This window comes from Felis catus, chromosome A3, assembly GCF_018350175.1.
Source record: "Felis catus isolate Fca126 chromosome A3, F.catus_Fca126_mat1.0, whole genome shotgun sequence".
NCBI lineage: Eukaryota > Metazoa > Chordata > Mammalia > Carnivora > Felidae > Felis > Felis catus.
This window is the reverse complement of record NC_058370.1, coordinates 52,079,317-52,101,127: the sequence shown is the minus strand read 5'-3', so window position 1 is coordinate 52,101,127 and position 21,811 is coordinate 52,079,317. Positions and strand designations below refer to the sequence as shown.

The window sequence follows — 21,811 nt, the reverse complement described above, 5'->3', positions numbered from 1 at the left end:
TTTCTGACTCATCTGGGAACTGTTTCCAACTCATCTGGGAACTGTTTCTCTGTTCTGTTCCCAGGTAATGATAAAACTATGTGATCGGCTTTAAAAACTCTGTACCCCGGCTGTTCGTTCGGGGCCGCACTCTGATCAAGAGTGTTGGTCCTGATTGGTTGGCCTTGCCTCTCATTGCAATAAACTTTGTTGTGACTGTCATTGGTGCCTGTAGCATTCTGTTTCAGGAGTCGTGTGGATGCAACAAGAGTGTCATGGAGAAAGGGGAGAACACTGTGAATTCTCATTCCTGCATCTTCCCCAGGCTCCCTGTGTCCTCTACATGCTGAAGTTGTGGATGGGTTGGTTGGGTAACGTTGGAAAACTTCTAGAGACTGTCCAGAGAGAAGTACTTCCCAAGAAGTAGTCCACTAAGTAGGTTGTTAATACTTATTAAATTTGTTAAGATTGAGAAACTGAACTATAATTTGCGACAATTTGTGCCTGTTGCAGGCAGAGTATTTCTGAGCTGCAGAGCACCTATGGAGTAGCGCCTGAGGCAGCTGTCTGCCTGATAGCTCCTGAGTAGTTGACTCCTCTGTTGTGGGCTTCAAGAATAAAACCAGGGCCCTTCCAGACACCAGAGAAAGAATTTTTACCTCACCCACTTTCACTGGAAACAGTGTATTTTTTGATTTTAGGACTGAAAGTGTGCCTGCTAGTGTGCTTCTTGGAAATTTTCAACCAGAGACTGTTTCACTCATTTTCCTTTAGAGGGATATAAATACACTTCTTCAAATATCACAACATTTGGGGTGCTCTAAATCTTCTGTCTTCAACAGCACAGAGCTCTAACTTTTAGGTGAATTTCATTTCAGACGGTGTTACAATCATATGCAAATAGCTTTCTCTTCTGGAGTCCCAGCCTCAGGATCTCTGCTGGACTGCTCTGAGTACTTGGGATGAGCAGGAGGTCCTTTAAGTCTGTTCTTTCCTCCTGGTAGGTGATAACAGTGTTCACTTAGTCTCTTCAGTTCTTTCTAAAGTACAGTAACAAAGCCAAAGATGTTCTTCTCTGCTTTGATTGTAATCAGTAATCAGCACCTGTGCAGGCAGGTAACAACACCTTTCTTCTTTGAAGTTAATTGAAAACACATCTTATTTCTTTCTCACTCTCTTGCCCCTGTTGTAATAAATGCTCTCTTTTTGCTTGTGCAACTCAGAATTAGGAAACAATTTTAACAGACAAGAAAAATGCTATGTTAATTGCAACTCCTGTATCCTTTGTGGCCAGCCGACCTTTGTCTCTTTCTTCATTGACTGTTGAAAGAAAACACAGTGCATTTGTCCTGGTCTCTGGGAAATGAGAAAGAACTTTCCAGCTCCATTATCTTCACTTGCATGTCACGATTGTTGTGTTTTTAATAGTAGGGGGAAAATCAGATTAAATTTTCCATTTAAGTAGAATAGAGAATCACAGTGAAAATAATTCATTTCGTCATATGGTAACTTAACCAGGCTGTCTCAACAATTTGAATACCCCAGTATTCATGGAAGCCTTTTTTGTTTTGTTTTGCTTTTGTTTTTAACGTTTATTCACTTTTGAGAGATGGAGAGACAGAGAGAGAGACTGAGAGTGCTAGCGAACATGAGTCCAGGAGGGGCAAAGAGAGAGGGAAACACAGAATCCGAAGCAGGCTCCAGGCTGTGAGCTGTCAGCACAGAGCCCGACTTGGGACTCAAACTCACGAACCGTGAGATCATGACCTGAGCTTAAGTCAGACACTTAACTGACTGAGCCACCCATGCACCCCAACATGGAAGTCTTTGATTAAAGTTGAAGAAGCTACATTCTAGGTGTTGTTATTGCCAAGTGCTTGGTTAGCCATCCACATCTTCACATCTGTCTATGGAATGGCGTAAAACATGTAAATAGCACTGCCTTTTTTTTTTCTGTATTCAAGTCCTGTGTTTTAGAAGCAATTGGTCAAAATGTTCAGCTTCAATTTTAAAAACCACATAGATGAGCTACGTATCTGGTAGTGATACACATAGTTCAATTGTTGCTATCTGAGAGAATTTTAATTTTAAAATGCCAGTTATTAAAAAGTTGGTGTTTAATTCTGGCAACCATCCTCATGATTGTATCTAGGACTTAAGTATTTGAGCTCCTGATTATAGCTACAATATTTTTGTGTGATGTCCCTCAGTCAGTTATGTATCTCGGGCTAGGCAGTATGTCAGGGGTGGAGTTTGGGCTGAAATCATGGAGCTCGCTGGACTGGTAGGGTCTGAAGCACTGCAGCACTCTTTACTGAACACTGGAGTGGTCAGCTTAACATAAGATATGTTGTGTGTAGTTTAGCATCTAACAGACTGTTACATGCACTCCACCAGGGTCCTAGATCCTGCCTGCTGTGGTCTGAATATTCATGTCCCCTCAAAATTCATATGCCAAAATCCTAACCCCCAAAGGTGATGGTATTGGTGGGTGGGGCTTTTAGGAGGTGCTTCAGTCATGAGGGTGGAGCCTTCATGAATGGGTTTAGTGCCCTTAAAAAAGAGGTCTCACAGAGCTCCCCAGCCCTAGCCACCATGTAAGAACACCGGTGAGAGGATATGAATGAGGAAGAGGGGAGGAGGGCTCTTACCAGAACCTGAACATGCTGGCACCTTGACCTTGTACTTTGAGCCTCTAACACTGTCAGAAATAAATTTCTGCTGTTTATAAGCCACCCAGTCTGTGGTATTTTGTTATAGCAGCCCAAATGGACAAAAACACAGCACAGTAGATCGCTCACAGTAGATGATCAAAAAATGTTGAGTGTAGGAAATATGAGTCTGTCTACTCCGGATGGATTTAAGGGATGTTTAGGGTTCAGACATGTCCTGTAGGGTCTCCCATAGACCGTAGTCATAGTCCATAGACCATAGTCAGGTTATAGAACCTTTTGGAAAGAACCCTTAAGGAATCATGGGCCTCAGGAAACCCTAGTTCTTCAGCAGAAGCCACCTAACAAGCCCACTATTCAGACAAAACTGGCTTTTGGGTATTTTTTTTTTAAACAGCCTCCTGCCCTGTTTCAAAGACTATTTTGATGCCACTGAGGTGGCAGTAGTACGTTCCATCAAAAGCATTCAGGTAAATATTTTTCTCATTGTTACAAACACAATCTAAAAAGATTGTTTGCATTTCTTAGAGAGACATTAAGTGCCAAAAATGGTTTAAAAGTAACAAAATGCCTGGATATAAAACTTAAGCAGTCGTGTTTATTTGGCCTGAAATAACCTCCATGTCCTCTTGGAAAAATAACCATGCATTTCTCTTAGCTGTGTTCTGTTCTGTTATTAGCTTATAGCTGGAAAAGAAGTGATTGACCAGCTGATTCCCCTTTGCAGTCCTTTTGGGTGAATAGTACCACCTGACCTTGCAGTGGCCTCATAGTTACTGATCCTTACTCAGATACAAGGGTGCACAGACAGCCCTTTTCACTCAGCATCTCCTTATATGCTTGAATAATGGAGAATCCATGGATATCCATATATCGTTTGCCTAAGGACATTGTATACTCATAGAAACAGGCTGTGACTTGTATTCACTTGTTTATTCATTTGGCAGGCACTTCTCAGATACCCTTTAGGCCTGTTGCATTGTGAGCACATAGGAAAAGTTCCATATGTTCAGACGTGATGTCTGAACCTTCACTGGGTGAATGGTTAAACAAACTATGGTATGTCCATACCAGGGACAGCAATAAAAAGTTACACACTGTTGATACATATTAACAACTTGGATCGATATTATGCTGAGTACAAAAAGCCATCCTTTAAAAGGTTACATACTATTATGATTCCATGTAGCTGTCTTAGTTTGGTTGGCTATGACAAAAATATCATAGACTGTATGGCTTAAACAACAAATATTTATTTCCCAAGGGTCTGGAGGCTGCGAAGTTCAAGATCAAGGTACCAACAGATCCAGTGTCTGGTGAGGATCCACAATTTTTTTTTTAATGTTTATTTATTTTTGAGAGACAAAGAGAGCTTAAGTTGGGGAGGAGCAGACAGAGAGGGAGATACAGAATCTGAAGCAGGCTCCAGGCTCTGAGCTGTCAGCAGAGCCTGACACTGGGCTTGAACTCACGAACCATGAGATCATGACCTGAGCCAAAGTCAGATGCTCAACCGACTGAGCCATCCACATTTTGCTACCTTTGGCTATATCCTCACATGGCAGATAGAGAATGATCTGTGTCTCTTCCTCTTCTTAAAGGATGTTAATCCCATAATGAGGGATTAATGCTCTTCTCTTGACCTAATTTAATCCTAATTACCTCCCAAAGGTCCCACCTCCAAATACCATCACATTTGGGATTAGGCTTTCAACATATGAATTTTGGAGGGACACAAACATTCAGTCCATACCAGTAACATTCTCCAAATTATAATGACATAAATGAAAAACAGACTAGTGGTTCCCAAGGGCTAAGAGATGGCAAGGTGTGGAGAAGGTGAGTGTGACTATCAGAGATAATATGAAAGAGATCTTTGTGGTGACAGTATTGTGCTGTTTCTTGATTAGGGGCAGTGCCCAGGTGGTAAAATGACATATAGGTAATGTATGTACACACCTTGTGTTAATGTCAGATTCCTGGTTTTGACATTGGACTGTAATCACATAAAGTGTAACCATTGGAGAAACTACGTAAAGGGTATGAAGAACTTCTCTGTACAATTTTTATAACTTCCTGTGACTATAATTATTTCAAAATAAAAAGTTAGAACTTGGTGGCAGATCTTCCACATTATCTTTAATTCCTTAGCAGGTAAAAGTCTTCATTGTGTCTGTTCATGAACCGAATAGTGTGTGTTCACTGTTAGCTTTTTTTCATAGTTCTGCTTTTCTGTCTAGTAAATATTAAGATTAATTCTTATGAAGTTAATAAGATAGTTACATTTTTAGATCTTCTGACTCAAAGTGTTTAGCAGACTGGTAGCTAAATTGCTGTCTCACTGTTTTCATGGTTTGCCAGATGAAGTAGATGGATTATTAACCCTAGTTCATTCAACAAATAATTACACACACCTGCCAAGTGGTGGCTTCTCTTGATGATGCTGGGGCATAGGCATGAACAAAACAAAGTTCCTACATTCCTGGAGGTTACATTTCTAGCATGTGAAGTGAGATGAAAAGAACATAGAAAACTTATCCTCAGATCCCCTGGAAACTGAACTGAAGGAAAGGGAAATCTCTAGGACCTACTTCAGCGTCCTGCCCTTAGGTTGGTATCGCCAATAGCATTACCTCAGTGGGCAGAATATTTGGATTTAATGATGTTTCTGGTAGGAAAATGAACATGATTTGCAATCATTGTACCTAGTATGGATTAAGAACTGTAAGCATATTGTAAACAAAACAAACAAATAGAGCCTAATAGCTTCTTTCCTTAGACATAGACAAATGTATCAGTTACTGGAAACACCCATACAGTATAGATTTTATTTTATTTCACTTAAAAAATTTTTTGTTTGCTTATTTTTGAGAGAGAGAGAGAGAGCAAGAGAGCGAGCAGAGGAGGGGCAGAGAGAGAGGGAGAGAGAAAATCCCAAGCAGGCTCCACACTCAGCACAGACCCCAACGCAGGGCTCCATCCCACAACAGTGAGATCATGACCTGAGCCAGTATCAAGAGTCAGATGCTCAACCGAACCAGCCACCCAGGTGCCCCTGTTTAAAAAAATTTTTTTGGCTTACTAGGTTAAGCATCCAGCTCTTGATTTCCGCTCAGGTCATAATCTCATGGTTTGTGAGATTGAGGCCACTGAGAGTGCAGAGAGTGCTTGGGATTCTCTCTCTCCTTGTCTCTCTGCCCCTCCCCCATTCCCCCCACTCCTAAAATAAAAACTTGAACAAAAATTGTTTTAAATTTGTTATATAACTGTCCTATATTTTATGCAAGAAGTTTTACAGTTTTAGCTTATGTATTTTGGTTTTGGTATGTGTATGTGTGTATATATATATTTTTTGATGAAGTATAGTTGACACTATTATATTAGTTCTGGGTGTACAGCATCATGATTTTACAATTCTATAAGCTGTGCTATGCTCACCACAAGCATAGCTACCATTTGTTACTATATAAGACTATTATAATACCACTGACTATATTCCCTGTGTCATAGCTTTTATCCCTGTGACTTACTTGTCCCATAACTGGAAGCCTGTACCTCCCACTCCTCTTCACCTTTTTTACCCATCCCCCCTCCCAACACACACACACTCCCATTTAGCAACCATCAGTTCTCTATATTTATGGGTCTGTTTCTGCTTTTGTTTCTTTGTTCATTTGTTTTGTTTGGCTTTAGATTCCACTTATAAATGACATTATATAGTATTTCTCTTTCCCTGACTTATTTCACTTAGCATAATACCCCCTAGGTCCATCCAGGTTGTTGCAAATGGCAAGATCTCATTCTTTTTTATGGCTGAGTAATATTCCACTGTATGTATATGTATATGTATGTGTATATATACCACATCTTTTTTTTTTTTATACCACATCTTCTTTATCCATTCATCTGTCAGTGGACACTTAGGATATGTCCATATCTTGGCTATTGTAAATAATGCTTCAGTGAACATAGGTGTGCATATGTCTTTTCAAATTAGTGTTTGTGTCTTTTGTTTTAGCCATTTCTGACAGGTATGAGGTGATACTGTGATTTTGATTTGCCTTTCCCTTATTATTAGTGATGTTGAGACCTTTTCATGTGTCTTTTGGCCACAGGATAGATTTTATGTAGAGGTAAAAAACAAACAGAAACATTGGAGGCAGATGTCTGGATTTGAATTTGGGATCTTCCACTTGCTAGCTGTGTGACTTTAAGCAGGTCTCTTAAGCTAAGAAGGTGATTCTTATTTATTATTTATGCAGGAAAAATTAACTCTGAACACTAGTTGTAAATTGGCAAAGTGGAAGGATTATTGTTGAGAACACAGTGGCAGTGGGGCCCCCTTCCTTCTTTTTGACCATTAAGCCATTGTCTAGAATCTTTTCCCTGAGGAGGGCAAATCCCCATGTTTGTGGACTTGGTCCCAGTATACTGAGATAGAAAAGTTTAAAGATAATTAAAATAAAGATTGATTTTTAGGAGTGTCTTAGATAAAGTAGAAATGTAAATAGAAGATAATCAGGTTAAGAGGGAAGAAGTATTCTGGGCAGGAGGCATGGTTCCCCTCTTTCTATTGTGCTACCCCTAATTCAGTGGCATTGTGTTTCTAGTCTCAGAGTCAGTGTGTGTGTGTGTGTGTGTGTGTGTGTGTGTGTGTGTGTGTGTTCATGCCTGCTGCCTCCTCTATTCTACGTGGTCGTGATAAAGTTAAAAAACTTTACATGTTTTATACATGTTAAACCATGAGGCTGTTTCTTTCCTCTTTAAAAATGGTGAGTCTTGGGATGCCTGCATGGCTCAGTTGGTTAAGTGTCCGACTCTTGATATCAGCTGTCTTGATCTCAGAGTCATGAGTTCAAGCCCTGCACTGGGCTCAGCACTGGGTGTGGAGCCTACTTAAAAAAAAAGGGTGAGTCTCTTACTCCATCAGCCACAGGCTTAGGGTCTGAGCAGGATCCATAGCCCCACAGCCTTTAAATTTCTGACCTGTGCTCTGAGATCATTCATTGGGTTTCAGAGTGGGAAGACTAGATCTCATTTTCTGCTTCTGTCTCATTTTGTGTTCACTACTTAAATCTTTTGTAGTTAACTTATTTTGCTCTCCAGTGAATATGTTTAACTATTTTCTGACATGGTAGTTGACAACATAGGCTCTAGAATAAGGTTACTTAGATTTAAATCTTGACTCTCCCATGTACTTAATTAGTTATTCAGCCTCCTTACACCTCAGTTCCTCATCTGTAAATAATACCTCCCTTATAGGGATGTGATAGTACTTACAAATGCTTAGGTAGCATTATTTATTGTTATTATTTGGGAGTCTCAGCTGCATTGTGTCTGTTTGCTGATGCTTTCATGGCTCTCATCTCTAGTGTGACCTCTGTTGGTCAGTGTACCTTTTACCTCCTCTCTAGCTTTTCTTTCTTAAGTGGCCCTTGGTACCTTGATTTTGGTGAGAAATCGAGCACCTAGGTCTCAGAGGAATGGGCCTGGAGAAAGGTTCTGAGCCCCTCTATTGCCCGTGGCCTTCATCATCACCCTCCTCATCTGTAGCACTGCTACAAGACAACAGTACTGTAGACTGACTATTGCAGGAATGCCAGCAGCATCCTTAACCATGATAAAGGCTAGGATTAGCTGGGGGTTTCTAACTAGACTCTAGCGCTTTCCTATTTCTTCTTGTGTCCATTCATTGAACACATCATCCAACTCTTGCTATGTACCAAGTACTAGGATCAATGAAAGTCCAAAGTAGCTCCAAATCTCAGGTACTCACAGACCCCTGGGGGACGGCAACCGTGGGTATAGCTGGCAAGCATGCCCTGGGCATTACAACGCCCCATAGAGTGTGCCAGCTGCATTTGGCCTCAGTGGGGAGCTTGTTTAGGAACAGAATATCTGGGGATGTTTTACAAGAAGCACAGTGTTTGTGTGGTTGATGCCTGGTGACAGATTCCCCAGGACACGTGGATGTTTGTTTCTCTCGGACCCTGCCAAGCAGTTCTTCCTTCCATAGCAGTGTTTACAGACACAGTCCATCAGGAAGATTGTTCCAGCAAAGACTGTCACTGCTTTGTGGAATGTTTTCTGGAGCTTCCAGAAATGCCTCAGTAAATCAGGACTGGCACACCAACTGACTGCTTTGCTGCTGGAGCTCTTAACATGAAAGGCTAGGAATGATCCTGGCAAACGCAGGGCTGACGTCTGTGGGAACAGTGGGAGTGACCCTGGCAGGGAAACAGGGGAGGCCTGGAAATTGTTTCTCTGTCCCTGCCTGCTACTCTCTGCCCTGGGTTTGGGGCTCTCAAGCACCCACGGATGGCGTTCCCGGGCAGGGTGTGCCCCTATGTTATCCCAGAGAATGAAGAAATCCCCCAGACAGCTCTTAACAATGTCCACCAGGCTAATGGCAATGAAGACGAGAGGGCTGTGTCCAAACTGCAGCGCAGGCACAGTGACGTAAAGGTCTACAAGGAGTTTTGTGACTTTTATGCGAAATTGTAAGTGTCTCTTCTCCTGGGGGAGGAGCTCCCCTCTTCCAGATCTAGCCATCTTGGGTTTTGAGTTCACTAGCTATTGATGGTTTTATTTCCTCGACTTTTAGCAGGGGCATTCTAGGGTGATGGAGGGGCGGGCGGTGTATTCCAGCAGGCAAGAATCCACCAGATGAAATGCAGAAGTGAACAAAAATGCTGCCTTTAAAGTAATAGTAGTAACATCTTTGTCTTCAGTAGGTTCCTGATAATAGTACATTTTCATTATGTAGTCCAAGAGGGAGATTTAGAGTTTTTGCTGTCAGGATTTATAATAGAAAAATTGTATGCTCTAAAACTTCCTACACATAAGGGGTCAGTTGAGGGGAACAGTAAAAACTGAACTACAGACTGTTAATAAGGATGCACATTTTTGTTAGGTTTAACAAAGCAGTTTGAAGTAGGCTAACTGGGTTTAATACTGTCTCAAAGGGACTGAATGAATAAATAAGAATGTTGTGTAACCTGCGTGTGCGTGTGTGTGTGTGTGTGTGTGCCATTAACTCTAAAAAGTTAGCCTAATTCATGTCATTAAGTGGATTTTAGCAAACAATAAAAAAAATAGTGCAGAGTAGTATTTAGTATTATTTAGACCAACTCATGTAAAGTCGGAAGCTTCGAATTATTGCAGATTCCCAATTTGTCAATTAAGAGTTAAGGAGAATTTAACTGACCTGATTCTCTATTTCCATGAACCCATTCTGTGTGGTATTGTAACAGATGTCATTTATTTTTCACAACTTATAAAGAGTTCTGTTTAAGTATAATTGGGCAATTATAATTATACTGTAACCAAAATGCTTCATGGACTTTCAAGATGCTTTTTGGATTTACAAATTTGTTTTTCATTTTAATGCCAGAAAATTTTTTCCCATACTTTGATCAATAAGACAAAAGAAAAACAAAAAGCTTAATGATGCCAAGTTTTCTGTGTGCAGCTAATTTGTGGAAGTGGGTCAGTTATGACTGACATAACAATCAGTTATGACTGGCCAGATGTAAAGATACTTCCCAACATATATATTCTTTGTCATCAACACTTCTTAGCATAAATCCCTTTTTGAAAAATCAGCCAAGTAATTATTTCTAGCCTGATGACAGTTATAACTATCATTCATAACTTTTAAAATGTAGAGAGGGAGGCAAACCATAAGAGACTCTGAAATAGAACAAACTGAGGGTTGCTGGAGGGGAGAGGGGTGAGAGGATGTGTCAAATGGGTGATGGGGATTAAGGAGGGCACTTGTTGGGATGAGCACTCAGTGTTGTATGTTTTAAGTGATGAGTCACTGGGTTCTACTCCTGAAACCAATGCTACATGATATGTTAACTAACTTGAATTTAAATTGAATAAATAAGTAAATAAATAAATAAATAAATAAATAATTACCTGAACTAAAAATAATAAAATAAAATGTAACTTCTATCATAGTAGTGTTAAAGATAAAAACAACTGTAAAAAAAAAAATACACAGGTCACTGTAGGTTCATTAGTTGTAACAAAGTACTACCTCTTTGGTGGGGGTGTTGGTAGCAGGGGAGGCTCGGATGTGGGGGTGAATGGGAACTCTTTACACTTTCTGCTCAGTTTTGCTGTGAACCAAAAACTGCTCTAAAAAATAGTCCATTGAATAAATACTGCCAGAGGGTCAAAAACAGGAGAGGAAAAGGAAATGTAAACAGTTCAGTAGCTGGGTGAGATTATTGGGGCTTTTGTTCTGAAAGTTTCCTCTAAGGTTCTGTTTCCTTATCCTGCTTGTTATTAAAAGGAATACCTCTTCAAAAATACACATTACATTATGGCTAAAACTAGTTTATTTTTCCTGTGTGTGGGAAACTATGTATTTGTTTTTATAATGTGTCAACCTATTTTCTAATTCTATTTGAGTATTTGAATTTGACTATAACCAGTGTTTAGTATAATGAGTAGTAAACAGGTGATAAATGCTTTGGTCTTGGGAGTGCTTTACACTCTTAAAAATTGTTGAGGTCCCCCAGGGCTCCTGGGTGGCTCAGTCAGTTAAGCATCGGCTCAGGTCAGGATCTCATGGTTCATGGGTTCAAGCCCCACATCGGGCTCTGTGCGGACAGCTTGGAGCCTGGAGCCTGCTTCAGATTCTGTGTCTCCTTCTCTCTCTGCCCCTCTTCTGTCCATGCTCTATCTCTCTGTCTTGCAAAAATAAATAAAATGTTTTAAAAAATGAAAAAAAAATTATTGAGGTCCCCAAAGAGCTTTTGCTTAGCGATATTTACTGTTTTTGAAAATAAAACTGAGAACAAAATATTTATTAATTTAAAAAACAATAAACCCATTACATGTTAATACTAATAACTATTGATATTAATTTTTATGAAAAATAACTGTTTTCAAATGACAAAAGCTTGGTGGGAAAAATGGCATTGAATTACATTTTTGCAAATCTCATTAGTGACTGTCTAAGACAGTTTCTCAGTTCTGATTCTGTGTTTATCCTGTTGTAATATGTCGCTAATGTATATAAAGAAAATATGCTTCCCATAGAGATATAGTTGAAAAAGGAAGGGAGTTTTTGAACCCCTAAAAGGGTCACAGTGACCCCTGTACTTTAAGAACCAAGATAATAATGGATCAGGACATTCCAGAATGTTCTGCACTTCCTGCTTTTTAGGAGTTCTTTTAAAATTATAAGGATTGAGTGAACCTTTTGAGGGGGTTGAAAATTAATAATGACACTTTGTCTTTGAGTAGCATCTTCTGGCTTCCAAAGTTACATACTGTTTTAAATTTTATCTTCAAAACGATATTAAGAATTATGGGGGCAGGTGCGGGCTTCCCATCCTTCATCTAGGGACACCTGTGGATTTTGGTCAGGAGAAAGGAGAAACACAAACCTTTCCAAGGGCTTTATTAAAATTGTTGTAATTCATCTAGCTTACGGCAAAACCCAGTAAGAAGGGAATGTGAAGATTTTTCTCCCTAACCAACAGTAATTTTGAAATGACAAAGTAGAAAATTTGTTTTAATGTGATAACTTAGGCTAGGTTTGCCAAGCAGTGAGGCTGCCTGTCTTCCTTTTTTTTTTCTTTTCCTTTTTTTAGATTTTATCTATCTATCTATCTATCTATCTATCTATCTATCTATCTATTGAGAGAGTGTATGCAAGTTGCATGCAGGCAGGGAGGGTCAGAGAGAAGGGGGAGAGACAATCCCAATCAGGCTATATGATGCTTAGTGCAGAGCCCCATGTGGGGCTCAGTCTCACAAACCCATGAGATCATGACTTGAGCCGAAACCAAGTCAGTTACCTAACTGACAGAGCCACCCAGGCGCTCCTTTGTTTTCTTTTTTTGTGATGTTTTAATTTTATATTTAAGCCTATTAAGTAAAGTTGAGTTTTGATTGGTATGCGGTTATGAACATGGTACTTCTGCATGAAGTTAGTTATGGCAAGGCTACAAAATAGGAATACTGTTCTTTGAAACATTTGGGGCAAGAAGGCAAAGTTTTCTTCCACTGGGGTGGGGTGGAGGTGAGACAACATATGTGTGAGCCTTTCTGCTAAGGAAACGGCAAAACTTAGAAACCGGCTGGGGACAAGGCAGTTATTAATCTGTAAAATGAAGACTCCTCACCTGCCTCACAGGGTAGTTGTGAAGATCCTGGAGAATGTCAGCAGTATCTTTACCAGGTGGATTGATTCAATATCTGGGTGGTTACAGGCTGCACCAGGGACCTAGACACACAGGTAGAGCTTGTGCTCTGAGTGGGCATCTGAAAATAAACTTGCCAAATTGTGAAGGACAGTTTGGCCAATGACTGCTCTGGTTAGGGGACATTCCTCACTTCATGGCCTTTTAAAACAAAGCAGTTCTTTCTTTCTTTTTTTTTTTTTTTTAAGTTTATTTAAGTAATCTCTACCCCCAACATGGGGCTTGAACTCACGACCCCACGATCAAGAGTTGCACGCTCCTTCGACTGAGCCAGCCAGACGCCCCCAAATACACAGTGGTTAAATAGGGCCTGGAACCCTTTATAGAGTTCTTCCTATATGCTTCAAGGTACAGTGGAATGACTGCAAGGGAGAGATCGGGTCACTGGGCTCTTCAGTGGTCACTTGACTGCCTAATATGTAAAGCGTGATGGTGTCCTATCACATATTCTCAGATTTTTGAAATTGATACTATAATCTGGTTGTGATTTTATGAATGGGGGCCCTGGATTCTGGTCCTGTATCTTCCATTAACTACTGAGACTTGTGAAGTTGGATAGGTCATTCCACCTCCCTGAACCTCCCTGTGTCATGTCTGTAAGATGATCTTCATAATGGACAATGCTGTGACTTTAAGATACAGCTTATAATGCCAGTGCTTAATACTTGTCTTACTAATGAGATTACAGGACCATGGCACTCTGGCTGGTTTTAAGAGCTACTGTAGCAGTTGCCTTCAGCAGGATATAACCAAAGGGATAATCTGTGTCCAGCCTGCCTAGGACATGGCATTCAGTTGACATGCAATTTAGATTCTATTCTCAGAAGGGTGAAAAACTGGCTTTGAGATGGTGACCTGTGGATATTTTAATTAGGCTACTTAGGAAGCTATAAAGTCAAGCTCTCTCAAGAGCAACTCTTGACTTTAATCTCTATCCCTAGTTCCTCACAGGTAGCAGGCACCCTCTTCTAGTATATTTAGCAAGAGGAATGTCAGCAATATTAAAAACAGATTCCAAGCAAGAGACCCTTTCAGCACCTAAGATGCTAAGGCAAAGAGATGGGAACAGTTTGAGTTGAGTACTTAAGACACAAGAAATTGGGCTTTAGGGCTATAATATGATTTTTGTCATCAGATAGAATTTTCTCCTTACCCTTTATGTTGTTTAGTCTTAAGTTTAAGAAAAGGTAGACAGTCTGTGACTTCTGTCCTTTGTGTATTACAGCAACATGGCCAATGCCCTGGCCAATGCCACCTGTGAGCGCTGCAAGGGGGGCTTTGCGCCCGCCGAGAAGATAGTAAACAGTAACGGGGAGCTGTACCACGAGCAGTGCTTCGTGTGTGCCCAGTGTTTCCAGCAGTTCCCAGAGGGACTCTTTTATGAGGTGAGTCAGCCTGGACAGAAGCAATGTTCCCTTCCCACTCCACCTTGTTTTGAGGCATCCTTCTTTGGTTTAAATTTCAGTATGAAGATGGTGTTGAAGTACCAGATATTTTGGTACCTGTCAGGTCAGTGATGGCTTCTGTGTGGAATGCCCTGACAGACCCACCAACTTGTACTGTTCATTTCACCTTCCTGTGCCAGAACCGTTGGTGCCTTGTGACTCGACCCATCAGATCTGTGCACTTCAGCTCAGCAGACAGAGCCCTTTTGTAAGCTTTAGCCGCAGGTTTTCTGATTTGCTTGCCCCCTACACATACCTTCCTGATTCCTGCCTCTGTCTTTCCCCAACTCAGAGCACCATGAAACATCCTCTCTAAGGCAGGGTATCTGTTACCTACCTTTCAAACAATCAATAGGAGCTTCCATGCATTTATTCTCTAAGAAGGATCTTATTTGGATATTTTGGAGGGATATCCTGTCCATATTAAGCTCTTCTATGTATCTTCTTTTCCAAATTCTTGCTCCTGATTCTCGTGTGTTACCCTGTGGTGTCTACACTTGGATTTCTTCTTACCATTGCTAAAAGCCCCTACTCACAGAATATGTCTGCTTTTGGGAGTAGTCTACAGAGGCCAAGCCCATGTTGTTAACAAAGATGAGAGTGGTTGTGTGTGTGTGTGACTAGTTAGATAGTGCACTTTTACCAGCTTACTCCTTACATATTTATATGTGTGTGTTATTCATATGCATGTCTCTCTGTGATAATATCTGTACATAGAATTATGTTATAGCCAGAGACAGCTGCTCTTTGATTTCTTCTTTGCCTAGCACATTTTTTAATTTCCCTGTTTTAAAAGCCATTCCTGAGGAAGGAAAGGTAATTTTTAGTGGTTATTAGTAAGTCAGTTGTTTGCCACTCAGATGGCATTTTCCCATGGAAATAACGCCTCCTGAGAGGGAGGTTTCCAGGCCAGCCTACAGAAAAGCTATTTACCCCATCATATGCACATGACATGCAGAACTGCCCTGTCTATAGTAACATAACTCTGGGGAAAGCTTTAAGAGTTTTGATTAGAGGGGCATCTGGGAGGGGGGGGGGTTCAGTCGGTTAAGTGTCACGATCTCATGGTTTCATGAGTTCAAGCCCCACATCAGGCTCTGTGCTGACCCTGCAGAGCCTGCTTGGATTCTGTCTTTCTCTCTCTCTTCCTCCCCTGCTCGTGCTCTGTCTTTAAAAAAAAAAAAAAAAAAAAGAGTTTTGATTAGAACACATATTTGAGCTCCTGCTGTATCCCAGAAACTATATTCCCCACAATAAAAACCCTAGCAACAGGAAGAGATTCTTGTTTTCTTTTCCTTCATTCTTCCAAACTCCTTCCCTGGGCAGTGGGAATCTCTTTTTCTGTCAAATGTGATGGCTTTGGGCTGGGAATGGCAAGTGACAGTGAGAAGAGGCGTAGTAGGAGGGAAGACCAAGGAGGCAGCTAGAGCAGGGACTGTGCTTCTTGGCATCAGGGTAACAGATCCCTTCCTGAGGTTGTGGGTGAAGCTGCCAGTGGTAATGAGGAGAACGGCAGCTAGATTTCTGAAGAAGAAAAGGAAATCGCTAGGGGTCTAGGCAACAGGGAGAGAAAGGGAGCAGGGGCAGGAGGGAGGGCAGTCCTCAGTTGTAGTAAAAGGAAAAGGACCTGCTTCCGTGGTCTTGATGGAACACTCAGGTTCTCAGGTCAGCACAGTGGGGGTGTGCTGGGACTTTGGCTCAGGTCAGCACAGTAGAGGTGTGCCAGGACTCTGGCAAGGAAGGAGGTCACTTAAAGAGAGCCAAGTGTCTGCCTCTTGAGGAAACATGAGTCTTCATACTCTGTCAGTCCCAACCTTACCCCTACTTTTTTTTTCCCCCCTTGAGGCCCAAAGATGTTGAAGTGTTGCTATAACACAGTAGGTCTGTGATGTGAATGGGATTAGAACCTAGTTTGGTCTCCTAATGTCTAATATGGTATTCTTTCCCATGCGTATTCTTTTCAGATCTAAGGGGTTTTTTTGTTTGTTTTTTAAGTCTAGAGAGAGAGCACGAGAGCAGGAGAGGGGAAGGGGCAGGGATGGGCAGAAAGAAAGAATCTTTAGCAGACTCCACGCTCAGCACAGAACCTGATGTGGGGCTTGACCCCATGATGCTGGGATCATGACCTAAGCCAAACAAATCCAGAGTTGGATGCCCAACCGACTGAGTCACCCAGATGCCCCTCAAACCTAGATATTTTTATTGAAATGGTTAGTTATGGCAAAAACCTTAGGAGAGAGTCCAGAGGAGGAAGAGAAGGATCCAAAAGGGAAAGGCAGGGTCAGTTTTTCCAAACATTAATTCAATATTATATGGTCCATTCACCTGGCACTTTGGAATTAATAATTGTTGTCAGGCACTGTCACCTCCTAAGGTCCTGGTTCCGCATCTGTGTTCTGTCAGCTGTCAGGCCACTTGTGCTTAGTCAGAGGGGAGGCTCTGTGAGAGCTTTCAGTGGGACAGAATAAAGCATGACTCACACTTGTCCTCCTGCCCACACCTCACTCCTCTTTACTTCTGGACTATAAATATGCTTCCTGGGTCCATCTGATATTATTCCAGAATGTTATGAATACACAGAACTAGTCTATGAATGGGCTATTGCCCAGCTTAAGGTCCCTTGGGTCCTGAGGAAGATTGCTGTTTTATTTTTTTTTTTTTTTTTTTTTTATTAAATTTTTTTTTTTTTTCAACATTTATTTATTTTTGGGACAGAGAGAGACAGAGCATGAACGGGGGAGGGTCAGAGAGAGAGGGAGACACAGAATCGGAAACAGGCTCCAGGCTCTGAGCCATCAGCCCAGAGCCCGACGCGGGGCTCGAACTCAAGGACGGCGAGATCGTGACCTGGCTGAAGTCGGACGCTTAACCGACTGCGCCACCCAGGCGCCCCTGGAAGATTGCTGTTTTAGCTACACTTAAAATTAAAACCCCTTTTCCAAGGCCAGGGATGTGTAAATCTGCATGTAGAAAATCTGGCCTTTCTTTTTGGTTGAATGATATCCGAGAAAAAGCTCTCCAGGGCTTCCAAGAAATAATCTTCATTTTCAGTTACTGAAAAGCAAGCTTAAAAATTTACCTGGCTTGCTTTCCATTTGAGACACAAAGTATGGACTTCAATCTTGGTAATAATAGCGAATGTGTCCTTTCTACTCTACAGCTTTGTATTGCTTTTGTCTTATTATTAAAACATCAACCTTCCCTTATTTCCACCATCCCTAGTCTTTTCTCTGTAGGATTAGTTCTTCCCCTTGAAAATGGGATTCACTTTATACTGTGTAACTTCTGATATTTGGGATCAGATGGCCAGGATGCTCCTCCCTTTGGCCCCAAAGGCAAGTCTACTATTACACTGCTGTTTCCTACCCATTCATGAGGATGTGTGTCTGGAGGTAAGCTGATTGAGCTCAGCTATTTCTGGCTCATTTTCAGCTCCTCTTAAGACTGTTTTAGCAGCAACCAGGATTATTACCTGCACTGGCTCCTTTATGCAGGGTGAATTCCAACCCACCAGCTTATGTGGTTCAGTAAGTGAACTTAAAAGTTTGCCATTGAGGCTGTAATCTATCACTGCTAAAAAATATAAGGTCTGTCTCAGTGCTTCTTGTGCTCCATAGCTTCTGTCATCAATGACTGCTGTACCTGGGATGTTTTTATTTACAAGACCACATTAGTCATGTTTTCAGGCCACTCACACCTGTCTCATTTCAGTTGTCTTCTCTGATGACACACAGCACTTTGTTTATACCTTTAGTAAAGACAGCATTTCACAATTTATTACATTGAATACCTTGGGTGCAAGGACTGTTCTCATTGATTCAGTATCTCTATAGTTTGTTATGCAGTATTTGATGACTACTAGGTGCTTAATAAATACAATGGTATGTATACAGTACTTGGATTGTACAGATGGCAAGATAAAATGCTAAGATTCCCACTAGGACCCAGGGAACACATTTTCTAATATAAACATTGCAGGCTATCCTTCAGAGTCTTTACTCATTTACCTATTGCTCATTTCATGAACATTGTCCAGAGTGGTGGATGAAAGAAATGTATTCTTATGTAAAAATAGGAAATTTCAGTTTTGGGTAGAACCCTGAGTGAAATGCCTAGTCATGATGTATTTTCACTACCATAGGTGAACCACTGATTTGGTATATTGGTTCAAGCCAATGTGGTGTTCTTGAATAAACTTAGTTGTTATTTAAAACCTACAGAAAAGTTGAAAGAATAATACAGTGAATATCATGTATCCTTATGCATCTCACACACATACCCACAACACCCATCTTCTGCCAAATTGTTTGGAAATAATTTCCAGACATATAACACTAAATGAAGTTACTTTAAATTTTTGTGTTTTTTGGGGGAGGAGGTACAACAGACGAATCATAGTTAAGGGACGATTTTTGGGATACTGGCCTTAACAAAATGTTCTTTTATTTTTTTTTTTTTTTAATTTTTTTTTCAACGTTTATTTATTTTTGGGACAGAGAGAGACAGAGCTTGAACGGGGGAGGGGCAGAGAGAGAGGGAGACACAGAATCGGAAACAGCCTCCAGGTTCCGAGCCATCAGCCCAGAGCCTGACGCGGGGCTCGAACTCCCGGACCACGAGATCGTGACCTGGCTGAAGTCGGACGCTTAACCGACAGCGCCACCCAGGCGCCCCAAAATGTTCTTTTATTGACTGACATGTTATATCTAGTTGGGATTGAAAGGGTATTGAAAGGGATATAGAAAGGGTAAAGTAGTGACTTTGCGGTGGCAAAACCTAGCAGATACTATCTTTTTTTTTTTTTTTAACGTTTATTCATTTTTGAAAGACAGAGACAGAGCGTGAGTGGGGCAGGGTTAGAGAGACAGAGAGAGGGAGACACAGAATCCAAAGCAGGCTCCAGGCTCTGAGCTGCCAGCACAGAGCCTGATGTGGGGCTCGAATTCACGGACCATGAGATCATGACTTGAACCTACGACAGGCGCTTAACTGACTGAGCCACCTAGGTGCCCCTGGCAGATACCATCTTTTTTTTTTTTTTTTAAATGTTTGTTTATTTTTGAGAGAGAAACAGAGTGCGAGCAGGGGAGGGGCAGAGAGAGAAGGAGACACAGAATCTGAAGCAGGCTCCAGCCTCTGAGCTATCAGCACAGAGCCTGACACAAGGCTCGAATCCACAAGCCGTGAGATCATGACATGAGCCGAAGTCAGACGCTCAACTGACTGAGCCACCCAAGCGCCCCAATACCCTCTTAATCAAGTGGTCAAGGTAAACATGACCAGTAAGAAATCATGTTGAGATCATGTACTCTCCGATATGATACAAGAAAATAGAGCATATTATTACCCCTGTGGTATTCCCGCAAATCTATGACCTCAGTCTAATCATGAGACAAACACATAATGAGGAGCACTCTACAAAACACAACCCGTACCCTTTAAAAGTGTCAAGGGCAGGGCTCGGTCAGTTAAGCACCTGACTCTTGGTTTCAGCTCAGATTATGATCTCACAGTTCATTGGATCAAGGGCTGCGTCAGGCTCTATGCTAACAGTGTTGAGCCTGCTTTGGATTTTTCTCCCTTTCTCTCTGCCCCTCTCTTGCTTGTGTGTGCGTGCTCTGTCTCTAAATAAATCAATAATAAACATACATTTTTTTTTAAAGTGTCAAGGTCATTTAAGACAGGGCAAGGTTGAGGAACTGTCACAGATTGAAGGTGACCAAACAGCCTCGATTAGTCAGACATCATGAGATTTCCCATGTGTGTGTTTATTCATTCTTTATTGACCTATCCATCCATTTAACAATATTTATAATATTAGTTAGGTAGTTACAGTGTGTCAGGCACCATGTTACATTCTAGGAGTACAATGATGAGCAAGGTAGATAGAGTCTTAAGGAGCTTATCCTACAGTGTATTAGACTAGGCTGACCAAGATCAAGTCATTGAAAATTAAATACAAAACTTCACAGTATTACAGACTGGTTGGTAATAGGAAGTTAAATCTACCTGAGGACAGATTTCTACCCCAGAATCTACTGAAAACCGGAATAGATGATGTTTATATTTCAGCACAGTGGCACTTGGTAAAGAGCTTAGTAAATGGAAGGTACTTTTTTTTAGAAAATAACCATGATATGATTTTACAGGCTGTCACTACATATATCTGCAGCAGCTTCTAGCATCGTGCCTCGCCTTTAGTGGGTCCTCTGAATATTTGCTGACTGAGAGAAACTGTCAGTGAAGCTGTGCATCCTAGGATGTCTTAGGAACCATGTATCCATAATTAGGTTGTTTCAGGACCTCAGCATTTTCCTCAGATTTGTGCAATGGAAATAGAAGGAGAATTCACTTTATTGGTACATTGTCAAAAAGGAACACAGTAGTTCCAGGCTGTAATGTCATTGTTCCACATCCAACAGAATTACCTCTTCATCTATCTGTGTTCAGATTAACAGTTCTCAAGTGAAGTTCACATCGTGTGTTGGCAGAGAAGCCATGGTTTTTAAGTTGATAGAAACCCACAAGATAATTTAAGAATTCTAGGTTATATTCTCTATTGCTCTGTCTAAAAGAGGTGGTGGATACAGAAGAAGCAGTGTAGATTTTAGGGTCGGACAGCCTTGGATTGAACCCCAGCTCTACTGGCTTTGGTGCAAGTTATTTAATATTTTTGAATTTCAGTTTTCTCTAACAAGGGATTAATCACATGTGTCTGATACGGTTATGAGTTTGAACCAAGGTAGCATGCTGTGTTCTGGAAGCTGTCCTGTGCATTGTAGGATGTTTAGTAATCTCTCCCCACTAGATCCCCAGTCCTGACAACCAGAATATCCCTTGGGGCGCTAAATCACCCTCAGCTGAGAACCATTACACTAAACAATGAGGGTTATGATCTTCACTAGGGATATAGCAAGTCCATTGTAAGTGGGTGTGTTCCCCATGTTGGTTAGGCAGTACTCTCACAAAATAAAAAACCTTTTTATAGTTCTGTCTCTCAGAATTTGACTGCAGTTAGAGCTAATTCTTGTTCCATAAATTAAAAAAAAAATTGTAAGCTTTATTTATTTTTGAAAGAGAGAGAGAGAGAGCGAGAGCAAGCAAGCAGGGGAGGAACAGAAAGAGAGGAAAACACAGAATCAGAAGCAGGCTCCAGGCTCCGAGTTGTCAGCACAGAGCCCGACATGGGGCTCAAACCCGCAAACAGCGAGATCGTGACCTGAGCTGAAGTCAGATGCTTAACTGACTGAGCCACCCAGGTGCCCCATAAATTTAATTAGAAAGTATTTCTAGACAGATTTCACTTAAGAAAGACCCTCAAGAGAGCCTACATTTTTCTGGTTTAAATTGACACAAGAAAAGATAACTATACCGTTCTTGGATAGTCATCATTCAACTATTCATAATGAAAATATCATCCTCATTTAGCAGAAGGCAAGATACATTACCTGTGTGGTGATTAGTACTGGTTCCACTAACTGAAATTTATTTT

The 21,811-nt window shown here is 41.1% G+C and overlaps 1 protein-coding gene across 7 annotated transcripts in view; it reads left to right on the top strand.

The window, feature by feature from the left end:
• Positions 1–21,811, top strand: part of LIMS1 (LIM zinc finger domain containing 1) — a 156,622-nt gene that overhangs the window by 115,393 nt on the left and 19,418 nt on the right. For 4 of the 7 annotated variants that reach the window (XM_045053981.1, XM_023251535.2, XM_019826946.3 and 1 more), the window contains one exon: positions 14,100–14,259. In XM_045053981.1, the coding sequence (XP_044909916.1) occupies positions 14,104–14,259 (156 nt within the window). In that variant the 5' untranslated portion in view covers positions 14,100–14,103. Of the gene's footprint in view, positions 1–3,915; positions 3,968–8,880; positions 9,152–14,099; positions 14,260–21,811 lie in introns of those variants that run through there. The other 3 variants (XM_045053980.1, XM_006930019.4, XM_003983861.6) reach the window with 3 other exon arrangements.